Source organism: Taurulus bubalis (genome assembly GCF_910589615.1).
Source record: "Taurulus bubalis genome assembly, chromosome: 15".
Classification (NCBI taxonomy): Eukaryota; Metazoa; Chordata; class Actinopteri; order Perciformes; family Cottidae; genus Taurulus; species Taurulus bubalis.
This window is the reverse complement of record NC_136603.1, coordinates 9804482-9818237: the sequence shown is the minus strand read 5'-3', so window position 1 is coordinate 9818237 and position 13756 is coordinate 9804482. Positions and strand designations below refer to the sequence as shown.

The 13756-nt window shown below is 43.0% G+C and overlaps 1 protein-coding gene across 1 annotated transcript; it reads right to left on the bottom strand.

The window, feature by feature from the left end:
* Positions 1-1355: 1355 nt before the first annotated feature.
* On the bottom strand, positions 1356-13360 carry heg1 (heart development protein with EGF-like domains 1; the record flags this gene model as incomplete). Its single annotated transcript, XM_079230584.1, has 16 exons — positions 1356-2786; positions 2970-3147; positions 3473-3560; positions 3670-3707; positions 3809-3851; positions 4134-4268; positions 4765-4925; positions 5315-5370; positions 5481-5584; positions 5695-5817; positions 6035-6148; positions 6520-7028; positions 7375-8315; positions 8661-8749; positions 9235-9288; positions 13084-13360. 16 exons carry the CDS (start codon positions 13358-13360, stop codon positions 2643-2645), a joined length of 3054 nt encoding a protein of 1017 aa, XP_079086710.1. The 3' UTR covers positions 1356-2642.
* Positions 13361-13756: the final 396 nt, after the last annotated feature.

Genomic DNA, 13756 nt, shown 5'->3' with positions numbered 1-13756 from the left:
CACAGGTAGAGTACAGTAGAACCACTGGACATCAACATGACACACAGACAGAAAACAAAGTGGGCCCTCATTATGGAAAACACAATGACAAACACATGTTTTCGGAAATAATTTAAAAAATCAATCTCAGTCATGTGATGAACCTCTGTGGAATGGTTGCTGAATCCAAATCCATCAAGATCAATAGTGATTAAAAACATGGAAGTAAAGTCAAACAAACTGTACATTCTCTCAGTCAGCCAAATGCAGTAGATGATGAATTTGACGTTCTTCTTAATCCAGATGAAGAGAGCTCTCTGTGCAGGTACGATCTGGCAGCAGTAGAAGAAGTTCAGCCAGACAGAGGAGGTCATACTGGAGGACACACTGCATATCATCACCACATAACAGATTTGGTTGAAGGTGTTTGAAAAGACCACCACCATAACTGACACCACACAAGTTATTGTACAGCAAATCAAGGACCCCAGGAGAAGCTTCAGTGGTTGCTTGATCCTTTCTCCGTGAAGTGGACAGACCATGCAAAACATGTAAAATGCAGTAGTCACGATGTTAAAAAAAACAAAAGGCCCATTACTTATGGCGTATGTTTGTAAGTCCATCTTCATTCTGTTTGCTGTTTCCGTTTTGGTGTCTTCTTCCCTCGTCGACAGCTTACAAATAAAGCTGATAAGGCTCTGCAACTCTATGCAATATACTGAATCAGATGAATTTGCATCTAATACAAATCAGAAATCTGATACAAATGAGAATATGTAAATAAATTGTATTCTTGTGTAATGAATACAGACATTACTTCATGTTTTTATTTAATGGGTTAATTATTATTTTTACAACATGACTCTACAAAGTGTCTGAAATGATTTGGAGGATTTGCCAGAAAAAAACACGACTTGAAGAATCATTGTGAGAAGTAAAATCTGTTTCATCTCTTCTACGTGTGTGTGTGTGTGTGTGTGTGTGTGTGTGTGTGTGTGTGTGTGTGTGTGTGTGTGTGTGTGTGTACACAGTATGTGTAGGAAGTGATACCAACTTGTAGGGACTATTGTGGTCCATTCTTTCTGACTCAACATTCTCACTGTTTATCTGTTATTTTTAAAACGCTAAATATTTGTAATGATTCATGATTAAAAACAATTTACTTCTATTATCTTCAATAATTTAATTATTAGTAACAAATAGAAGAGATGGGTTGCTGCTTTCAGGGGCAGCGTTGAGACGTCACTGAATTGTTACAGGCGATCATTCTGTTGAGTTTTAAATGTATTCTGCATCGAGTCATAATCGTTCAAGAGAGATTCGGGATGCATCAAAGAATCGACAAGATAAACATGAGAAGGGAGTGTGAAAAAAACTGCTGTGCAAATCTTTTTATTTAAATAAGCACATCTGACTAAAACGCCAGAAACAACAGATGCCATAAACACAAAGACAAAAAGAGTCACATAAAAATAATACTTCATGTCAGAAATAGCAAACTAATTATGATACAGCTTTACATTCTTTGCAGTCATTGACAGTTATGATCCTTCTGGTAGTTAATTACTCCTCACACACATACACACACCTTACAAACGCCAATATTTAAGACCCACACAATCTCTCGCTCTCTCACACCCTCACACCCGCACCCGCACCCACACACACACACACACACACACACACACACACACACACACACACACACACACACACGCCACAGGTTTATCCCTCTTCAGTCTGTCAGTGTGTATATGAGATGTCCATTATGCTACATGTCAAGGACTTGGACATAGAGGGAATAAATACATGTTGGCATCAGAAGTTTTTCATCAGTTTAAACAGAACTTTGTGCATCCTTCAGTGGTTTGTTATCGTCTGGTTCCATCAATACTTCATTCTTAGACCATTATCTAAGAAGAAACTGCATATTTTCAAATCACAGCAGTGGCACACACATTTTCATATTTCAGCACTTAAAGGACCATGTCAATGTTTTTGCATGTTCTAGTCTATTTGCTCCACAAACACTTCACATCACTGCTGTTTTTTCGTTTGTTTGAATCTGTGTTGTGTTTCTCCACACTCCAGGCGTTCAATAAGTCATATTCCTGTCTGTGAGCTCAGTGACAGAACACAGTGAACCCCATGCTTTTTTTACAAGGTGCAGATTTTTCAAGCAGATCTGCACTGCGTTACCATGCAGCACCAAGACAGATCTGACTGTTCGCTGTCGTGAAACATCTACCTCAAGCACGTTTTCGAGCATCTGCGTGTTGCCTTTCATCATGCGATGAAGTAAATGAGTCAGCAGCCACCTGTGAGGCACGATTGATACAAATACTGTGAGGCATGTTAGCCAACACAGCAGCAATGAAATGTGTGAGTTAGAGTAAATGAGCTGTAACATGCAAAATACTGAAATGGTCACACAATGACAGGAAACATTTTACTTGCAAAATGCAAAATGCACACACACAGACACACACACACACACCTGCATTTACATACTTAGTGTGCAGCCCTCCAGATGATCATCTGGGCTCACACTGTGACAGAAAACCATCATATCACGTCGCAATTTACAGTATTAGAGACAGTAAGTTTATGTATGTGTGTGTGTGTGTGTGTGTGTGTGTGTGTGTGTGTTTAAGGTGGGGCAGTTAGAAGTAGTCTCGTCTTCGTGAATCGTCACTGATGAAGGAGGGGTTCCACTGGGCGGGGTAGATGCACGAATGCCGAGAACCCGGCAGACCCGTGAACGGATACAGGCCGTTTCTCTCGAGGTCAGAGTTACGCAACGCAGGCTGAGGAAAAGAGCACAGAAAGAGAGAAAATGTGTAAGATGTATTGCATGGTTTCTTCTCTACTAATATAGTAGTAGTACAGATTCATCAGCTCTAAACGCACAAACAAATGCTTCACTTGAACAATGAAGACAAATCAAGGAGTGGGAGATGAAACCAGAGTTGCGTTGTATGTCTTCTTACTGAGTAGTAAATGTCAGTCATCTGCAGCAGGTTCTTGGTGCTGCCGTTCTCTTGCATCTCTATGGTCTCTCTGCCCCACTCCGTGGATATGCGGTTATTTTTGGGGAAGTCTGCGTATGGGGACATCTGCAGGTCTCCACTCTTGAAGATGATCTTGTTGATGTCATTCTTGTCTTTCCTTTGAGATCAAACATTTATATAAAGTTAATCCTGCCAAATGTTACCAGCATTTTTCAATTTACCAAACCACTGAAAGTAAAGGAACTGTGTTTTTTGTTACTTTGAATGAACTGATTCTTTAAGTTATTAAATGTTCAGCCAAAAGATAATTGCACTTGTTGTATAGTCTAGGATCGCTTGTTTGGTATCCATCAACTTACAAATACTGTAGGACAAGGCAGATTACTGCATTAGTACCAAAGAAATGTCAGTTTAAGACTTGAAGATACATTTCACTGCAAACCAAGAGTTTAGTTTTGTACTAACAATAACATAAGTCTTACTTGCAACAGGTGACAATGAGAGCAACGATGAGGACGAGGAGCAGAGCGCCTCCTGCAGGTGACACCACGATTGCGATCAGCTTGTAAACTGTAACGTCAAATAACAACATATTAAATGCTACACTTTAAAAACCAAACGTAAAGATCATAAGAGCAAATAAATAAATAAATGTTTTATAGTATGCCTGTCCACTTACAGTTTCCACAGTTGAATCCTCCAAATCCAAACATGCACCTACAAAGTAGAAACAGAATCTGCAGTGAGACTGTGGAGTAAAATCACTTCGTATGAGCGGATCAATTCTGTTCGGAAAAATTAAATCAAGTTGAACTTACGGAACACAGGTGTCATTTTCCAGCTTGTAGCCATCGCCACATTCTGAAACAAGACGTTTTGTTCAGAAAGAGTCCAATTACACAGTTTGGTAAAAGCATATGAAAGATGGTTTCTCTGATATGCCTTGGTCTTAGTTTCTATGAATTCCATGTGAAATATTCATGTAGATTTAGTTTTTGTCAGGAATGACTTACGTTGTGGTCATTTTAATCACGTTAATTCCATTTTTCACCATATTGTAATATGCACTTTTTCTTGTCATTGTAGTATTTAGTCATTTCAAAAAACACTCACAGAAAGTAGACATGCACACACTTAGCTCACCTAAGCAGGACAGGTCTTCAGGGTCGTGTTTGTAGTAACCTTGAAGACACTGGCAGTCGGCTGTGCCGCTGTTGTCGGTGCAGGTGGAGCGCTCTGTATCACACTGAGTCTTCTGGGCCACACACAGACTTTCCACTGCAACACAGTGTGAACACAATCAGTCATGACTGCGACGGCACAGGGATATGATCATAAAACACAGAGAAAGCTGCCTTGTTGGCCTCAACTCGCTATTAGGTTTCATCTCAAGAAGAAGTCAGATTGTGTTAACAGAAAGTTCCCCTTCTCAACAACCACCTTGCATAAATTGCTTCTGTATGTGTGAGGTCATAGTGATCTTATTGTTGTGAGGTATGGTATTGTACACGTGTGCTTTGCTGTTATTGCAAGATTCTCTGCAGCAGTTGTGAAATATAGCAGCTGGATGTTGAAGATTTTTAGTGACATAATGATGTAACTGTGGGAGCTGTTTGTGGCTAAATGGTGCCATCTAGTGTCTGTAAACACATTGACAGCTACATTTGGTAATCTGTCCTCAATCTCATTAAAGTAGGCCAGTTAAAAACTGTATTAAATTTGGCTAAAATGAGCAAAAGTATGATTACAATGACCAGCTTTCATGCCGTATTACCGTGGTAAGTGAGCTGGTGGTGCAGGGCCATGCGGCAGTGGGCCAATGCGGAGCTGCAGTTGCTGAGAGACATCTGGATGCTGTTGTAGACCTCTGCGCCCGTCACATCGGTGGTAATAGAAAACATGTTGACAGCTGAGATACGAACTCCGTCCTGTCCTCTGTGGGGAAGAGGTCAAAAGTCAGTACAGAGGTATATACTGACAAATCGTCCATATTACATCATTTAATAAAGAAATGTGATGGCTGGTGGGGTAAATATAATTATAACCACTTTGTACAATTTTGATTTTGATAATCCTCAGCCTCAGCGGGCTTTACAATCTGTACAGCATACAACCTCCTCTGTCCCAGGGCCTTTGCGTCAGAAAAGGAAAAACTCCCCAAAAAAGCCCCTTTAACAAGGAAACAAAAGAGAAAGACAATTCCGGTAGAGCAACAGAGGAGGGATCCTTTTCCCAGGATGCCCAAAAGTGCTATAGATGCCATGTGTACAGAATGAACAACTTAATAGAATAACAGAAATGGTTTAGAGATGGCAAGGACTTACTTCTTACTCAGTGTCGAGCGACTGTATCCTCGGAGGACTGACAAAGAAGCATTGAGCTGAGGTGGAGACAGGAAGAGAGTGTGTGGGCGACGTAATACACATAAGCCCACTTGAGTATTTCTCAGAAATGAGGAGAGACAATGCAGTGATGTGAACTGCCTCTCACCAGCTGGATGATCTCTCTCTGGATCTCATGCATGATGGCGCTTTTGAAGATAACAGGGTCATGTGGCAGTCTGTTAACACTGAAAATTCCCAGAAACGCCTTTGCTGTGGAGGGGAAATATACTGTCGGTAAATCAAGAAAGGGCCTTTGGGGAAACAACTTAGAGCATATTTTCGTCATCTCTGAATTGTTGTTTTTTTGGTTCCGTATTCACCTCTGGTGCACGTGCGTCCATCCTCCAGGTCGAACCCGAGAGGACATTCACAGCTAAAGGAACCTCGTGTGTTGACACACCTGGACCCGACGGGGCAGGGGTCCCTCTCACACTCATCCACATCTGGACACACACGTACATGCTGGTATTACAATACAATTTCTATACAAGCTTTTACTGACAACTAATACCTGAATATGCATCTTAATCCTCAGCACTATATGGAAGGAAAAAAGACATTTTCAATTTGCTTGGGTACATTGAAACACAAAAGTTAAAGTAGCATGCATGCTGACAATGTTGTTGTCAAACTGTCAGGAAGGAGCGGAGGGAAGCTCACCCTGGTTGCAGGTCGGTCCTGTCCATGCCTGCTGACAGTGGCAGGTGAATTGATGCCCCTTATAGCTCACACACATCCCTCCGTTCATACAAGGGTTTGACACGCAAGGGTTTCCTGGAGTTCAGAGGGGAGATAAGACATTTTTACCATAAGAAAAACAAAATCTAACCATAAAAAAGGTTAAAAACAGAGTAATTATTTGGTGCAAACATTTATTATGTCTCATCAATCTCACAAGTTTGTAATGCACATTTTACACCTGAGATCATTTAGGTATTTTCTTAAATTTTTTGTAATAGGTGTGCTTCTTTTAAAATGCTTTGATATTATCTGAAGCTTTAATCTGTCATCAAATCTGTCACGTTATCTGGAAGTGTAATGCTTGTTTTGGTTTACAGCTACAAAAGATAGTAACATTTTGTTGCTGTGAAAACAGGAGTGTCAAGGAGTGTCACTTAAAATGAAGGAAGCGTGTAAACACTGACTTGAGGGTGTTGGTGCCTTGGTGGGTGATGTCGTGCCCACCAGCTCTGTAGTTCCTCTTCCCGTCTGTTTCCCTGTAGTCTGCAGCGGCGCCGTACTCTTGGTTGGGGTGCTGTGGGTGTAGGCGGTGGTGACGTGTGGGCTATGAGTCGTGGCGATTCCTGTAGTGCCTGTGCTTGTTTCTGTCTGCAGGGTGGTGGCGTTTGTGGGGTGAGCCATCCAAGTTGAGGGCTGCGGAGTTTGGCTGGGTGACGCGCGGTGAGTAGGCTGCGCTGGAGAGGTCAGAAGGGCCAAGGTGGAGGATGTGGAGGAGGATGTCATGTGCGGGATGGTGGCCTCGGTAGGTGACCCTGAGGTGGAGCTGCTAGTGGATCTGCTAGTGGAGCTGCTAGCGGAGGTGCTAGCGGAGCCGCTAAACATGGAGGGTGAGGTTGCAGGTACAAGAGGAGGGGTTGTGGGGTTGGTGGTGGACGCAGTAGCTTTGACAGTGTCTTCCTCTGTTATCTGTGATCTGTTCGAGAGAAAAAAAAGTTTTATCGAATGTATAACAGACTTCCGACAATAATTGAGAAGAGTATTTGCAACAGTTTTTATCTTCACATCAGGACTGACATTTGACATAGAGAAGGCATTAGAGTCCGCAGTTTCAGCCAACAACTTGTTGTATTCCTCTGAAGCTTATAGAGCAGAATTTAACTGTTAAAATAATGTTGTCTATTAAACAATATTTTGAAATTATAACATATTATACAGCAATAATGATAATTTCTACTCTGCGCTGCTGTGCTCGTGCAACAACTTAATAACTTTCCTTGAACCACTATCCTATTTTCTATTTGATTATAGTACAAATGTACCTTTCAGTTACAGTGACAGGTGTGCTGGTGAGGAAGACCTCAGTAAGCAGCACCGGAGTGTTAGTCAGAGAGTCGTCTACATCAGATGTACTGCTGCTGACTGTAGGCGTTGCCGTGGTCAGACCCCGGCCCACACTGTCCTCCCTGGTCTGGGATGAAACCCCCTCAGTACCCTCCTGGTTCCGAGTGCTGGAACTGTGAGCTCCGGTGGAGAACTCAGTGGAGGACTCGGTGGAGGACTCAGTGGAGGACTCGGTGGAGGACTCAGTGGAGGACTTAGTGGAGGACTCGGTGGAGGACTCGGTGGAGGACTCGGTGGAGGTTGTAACACTATAGGCTGACCCCTGCTCCGTCCCTGAGATGCTAGTGGGGCCTTGTGCAGGTGAGGTGACGGTAGGTATGGAGGAAAAGGACACTTCAGATTGGTCAGTGCTGGGCTCAGTCCCTCTGAAAGGTGGTGTTGAGTCAGAGGTCTCCTCTGATGTTGAGGTGTATTGATGATGGGTGGCATTAGGTTGTCCGGTTAAACTTTGGGTTCCTCTGGACCCCCCTGTGCTCACCGTCTCTGGAAACATCTCCTTAAAGGAGCGGGTCATGTGTTGGTCTGTTGTGTCCCTACTGTCAGTCCTGCTGGACGGGACGCTGTGGGTATAGTCCTCAGTCTCTGTAGACCGAGCAGAAATACCCCAGGTGGAGGGGGGCTGATGGGAGTTGGAGTCCTCTGTAAAGGCGGATGAGGTGCTGTTGCTGGAAGGGGAGGTGACGGACAGCAGGGTCCTCTCCCCAGCTCGGCTGATGGTGGTGGAAGTGTCGGTGTTGTCGGTGCTGTCGGTGTGGACGGCTGCGTGGGATGTCAGGGCTGAGGCATCTCCTAGTCGGAGGGTGGTGTCTGGGCTGTCCTGTGGGAGTCTGGCTTCCTCTGTCGACATCCAGGAATTAGCCTCCCAGGACCCAGCAGGGGAGGAGTCTGAGACCTGGTCTGTGTTAGTAGTGTCCTTCCAGTCCCTGCTGCTGCCGCTGTTGCTACTACTACTACTACTACTACTACTACTACTACTACTACTACTACTACTACTACTGCTGATACTACTACTACTAATACTAATACTACTACTACTACTACTACTGCTGCTGATACTACTACTGCTGCTGCTGCTGCTGCTGCTATCACTACGACTGCTGATACTCATACTACGACTGATGCTGCTACCACTACTACTACTACTACTGATGCTGCTACTACTACTACTACTACTACTGATGCTGCTGCTCTCAGTCGTGGCTACATGGGTGGAAGTGAGTGGTTCAGTAGACTGACTAAAGTCTTCAAGTGACCCGCTGCTGGTTTCTGTGAAGGTTTGTGTCTGTTCAGTGTCTGTGGAAAAAGAAAAAGAAAAAAAAAGAAATAACATTATTAAGGAATAAGTAGTGACAATATTTCTCAGCTGTGATGCTTTTTTATATCACTGCAAATTGAAAATGTTTTACTTTGGACAGTTTGTTGAACACATCAAGTGGGGCGATAACATTTTTGACCAACACGTTATACACCAAACAAACAATCCATCAATTGAGATTTTCACTGGCAGGATATAAACTCCTTTAACTAGTAATAGAATAGTCATAATCTCACAAGGAATTGTTCATGTGTTTTCAAAGTACCATGAGTCCGCAAGTCAGAGATCGTTGTGACCTCAGCAGGGTCAATGGCAATACAGGCATCTAACCCACCGTTATGTGAACCAGGCAACTTAACGGCAAGGCTGATGTTAAGTTCTTCCAAAAAATACTACAAAACAATATCTGTGGTCTGGCTGTTTCTGTACTTTCATTTTCATAACTCTCCATATTGTGGCTCACTTCCAGCTGTGGCCACCAGAGGCTGCTCAGCAGGCTGCGTCTGGCCCAAACAGACTGCTGAACAGGGGAAGATGTTGTGAGAAGAAACATTGCTTGCTGCAGAGGCAATGCATTTTGGGTGGAGAACAATTGGCAGCCCGGCTCGTAAGCTTGAACAAAGGCTTGAGGTACTAAATATGGCAGTGACGGCCTCCCTTGGGAATTGGCCATTTCCTTCCTAAAGCTGAGTGAGCACAAGGCTGGCAGAAAACTGTCACCATGGATCTGTGCGTGTTTTCGTGTTCAGTGTCAGAGGAGAGTTTTGTTTTTTTAACCTGGCACAAAATTGTTGTTAAATCATGAAAAGCACCCAAACAGAAGGGAAAATATCAGAAAAAGCATGCTGTTATAGAACAAAGTTTGTTGAGACAGATTTCTTTCAGTTGATAGTGGAGATAGAAACCACGAGTATATAGCGATAATGACATGCAAACCAAGGTCACCAATAGGAATCAACTTAGAGGTGTTGCAAATACCCGGTGTGTGTTTGTGTCAATTTGGGGCCCTCTGGAACGCCTCAAAACGGTTTTTAGAACTCTGTCTAAAGACCACCGTCAAGTGTAAATAAAACTGTATTGTTGGTTGCAAAACAGTGAGTACTTTTTTATATATATGAGATGGTGAACAAGTTTGCATACAGTTGCTATCCAATGTCCACGGGTTACATTAGCACTCAATTAGAAATTTCTAAGTCTAATATTTACTCTCATGTTATCCTCATGCTCTACTCTGTCCACAAGCTAACTTTGTTTCATAGTTGTTTGATGCAGAGCAAGTGGTGTAGAGTAGCAGAGTTTTTTTCTGCTGTAGCTGGAAAAAAAACAGCCATGAAAGCGGTGAGACTTAATTGAGGTTGCGGGCCATAAAAACTGAATAATGAGCTGGGAGACGCTAAAATGCATCATGGAGCTGATGGGAAATGCAGAGTTGGATGATAATTATCTGTGGATTCATCACTATACGTCACATAACAATATTGATGAGTGCCACTTTAAAATACATAACTAGTGTACTTAAAGAGAAGTCTTGAAGTATCAAATGCATGTGACAGAAAAAGGTATTTGTTCTGCCCGAGAGTTTTTTTTTTTTCTTTCTGCCCATCGCTGATGCTGTGCTGTCTGACAGCCTGTTACCTGGCCCGTCTCCAGCAGCCCAGGACTGGAACAACAGCACTCAGAGGCTGAGACAGCGGTACCGGACAGCATCCTGACAGCCAACACACACACACACACACACACACACACACACACACACACACACACACACACACACAGCCACCAGCAGCCACCATCCAGAAACCAATGGAGGGGAGAGTTCAACTGCAGAACAGCCCCGTCCACTGGGAGTCTGTGAGGAGAACTGGGCCAATGGACTATTTTTCTCTCTCACTTCCTCTGCATGTGTCTCTCTCATTATTTCATTTTCTCTCTCTGGATAAAGTCCGGGCAAAAAAACTCAGACAGGAACGTGGTGTTGGCAACAAGTGAGGGACACTCCCAGATTCTCTGCTGTTTATCTCTCGGCTCTCAACTAATAACAAGAGCTGTAACGTCGTCTTCACACATCTGTTTTACACCAGAAGCTCTGTGGCTTGCATATTAATTTCAGCAAATGTGGTCGTGTTATCATATGGATGAGGATGGATGCTGGAATGAGTTTGTGATTATATTGGTTGCTGTTTTATTGCCTACAGATCAAATAGGTAATTTGTTGCTGTGGATTTTTGTGATATTCAGCGACTAAATATTGAGCTGTATTTGTCACCTGTGAATCTGGGTGAAATCAGTGCGAGGGGCGGTGAATCAATTCCACATTCTCATTCTTCAGCAGGAGCATTTTACCCTCACATTGTCTTCCCTGAATAGTTCTGGGCAGCTCTCAGTCTGAATGCATCAAGCGGGACTGAAACCAAGCAAAAATCTCACTGCACAAAAACTAAATCTTCACAATGGCCATCTTAAGTCATCACTGACATTGCTGTTAACTTGCAGGAAGTATAGCCTGTAACCACATCCTATAGTAAAACAGTCGATTTTATGTATGTCTTAGTTGTATCAGTTTATAAATGCAGAATACTTCGGGTTGACTTTGGATTCAAATGCAGAAGCCTGACACAGTATGTCATAGTCTCCCTGGAGTAGGAGCCCATTCATTGACACAGTATTTATAGTTTAATATATCACTAAAATAAATTAAAAAATATAGCATCAGAGAGAGACATATAGCATAACAAAGTTTTTAAGTTTTCATTACAAAACTGCTGTATGTACTGTGCTGCATGTTTATTATTATATTAGTAGGGTATATGGTTCAAACTGTAGTGTTAGTAGTTAATAATAGTAGTAGTAATAACAGTAATGTTAATAATAAGAAGAGTGCAGTTGCATTGAAACAATATTAAGGTTATAAAGTAGCTGTGCAGATTTGAACAGCAAAACTATAAATGTATGACTTTTACACAGAGCGGGTTGATCGTCCAAATTCATAAAGTGTCTGTATAAAGGCTCTCTGTTCATGAGGCACAGGCCAATATTGGATGTTTAGTGGTACCCTTGTTGTTCCATGCTTGCCAGTGGTTGCAATGCAAACCCTCTGGCCTTAAATCTGTCTTTCTTCCTATTGGCTGGGGTTTATATTATTCATTAATGTGTATTTTGCAGCGCTGTATCTAAATCGTTAACATCCCTGTTTTGAGAGGCAATCTCCTGAAGCTCTTGACCCATGGATACAGCGGTACATAAATCTTGTCAACACCTGCATAGGCTGGGGGGCAAAATATCAAGATGTTGGTGGCAACAGCAACACCTCAGGTCTAACAGGAAACCAGCAAAGGTGTCCAAAGACGTGGACGCTGATCAGATGCAATGGATCCTGATAGAAGGTACACATTCATGAGAGGGTATCTGAGAGTTCCTTTTTAATCAAATCAAATTAAGTGAATGGGTCAAGATAAACTAGTGAACCACATTTATGGACCACGGTCCATAGGTCCAAGTCTTATTTCAGTCTTCGTTCTTTAGTCTGTCAGTTTAAAGTGGTGGGAAGTAAAGTCAAAGTAAAATGTCTAGCGGACTCCACACATATGATCACACAGTATGAGCCTTAAGAACACTTTTCATATTGAAGTAGAAATTAAACAATTAGTCGAGGAATTGGTCAGCAACAGAAAATGTATTTGCATCTGTCAATTGATCTTTACATTTATTTTTAAAGCAAAGAATGCTAAATAATGCGCTGGGTCCAGCTTCTCAATTGTAATGATTTTCTGTTTTCCTCAGTCTTATAATACATTGACGTTTAAATACGTCAACGTAGGGCTTTCGAAACTCTCGATGGACATTTCTCACATGACTCAATCAATGGAGAAATCAATACACAAAAATATTGAATGAAAATAATTGTTACTACTCATGCAAACTCTACAAAAAAGAGCAAAGCACTTGTTTCATGGCACTGTGCCATCAGTTATCAGTTAAACTAATTCTGGCATGCAATGTGTGGCAAAAACAGCAACATAAAAGTTGCCTTTTTCATTCATGTTCATGTAGTTCATGCACAAGAGGTTGCATATTATAGCTATAAAAAAACACATTATTGAGATATCACCATGTTTTATCATTAATGAGCTTTGCTGTGTTATTTCTATTTTGGGCACTGCTGGAGTCTTTACTTTGCAGGGGAAAAGAAATGATCAACCAATGCAACTTTTTGTCCAGTTGCACTTGTCGTGAAAGGCCACAGAGAGAGAGAGAGAGAGAGAGAGAGAGAGAGAGAGAGAGAGAGAGAGAGAGAGGGAGAGAGAGATCTTACCGACATGTCCAGCAGCAGCAGCAGTGTGTGTTTCAGCAGTGTGTGTGAGCAGGATGTTCCTCTGTGATGGTGATAAACTCTCGCTGGAGTGTGAGGTGGACGTTGCATTGCTTTCCACGTTACTAAGTTCATCTGTGGCGGTTGAATAAGAAAATCCTGCTGTGACCGGATCCGTGCTGTTGATGGTGGGGGTACCTGCCCCGAGGGGCCCCGGCAGACCCAGCAGGAGGACCGACAGAGACACACAGAGGACCGGATTCAAAAACCACGTTTCCATGATTTCCAAGACCCCCACACGGTCGCCGATAGTTTCCGTAAAGTCGAGTACAGGCCGGGGAGTCTCCCGGGGACACCATGGGAGGAGCGCTCCAGCTAGTAGCGAAGTTTCATAAGAATTAAATAAATCCAGGAGCAGGTCCGGAGGAGATCCGCTGCTCAGACGGCGGGGAACGGAAGATAACAGCCGAGGCAGCAGCCTATTATCACAGCGAAGGAGCGCGGGCTCCTCCTCCTCCTCCTCCTGCACACACACACACACACACACACACACACACACACACACGCACACACACACACACGCACACACACACACACACACACACACACACACACACACACGCACACACACACGCGCGGACGCACACGCACGCGCGCGCACACACTCTCTTCAGCC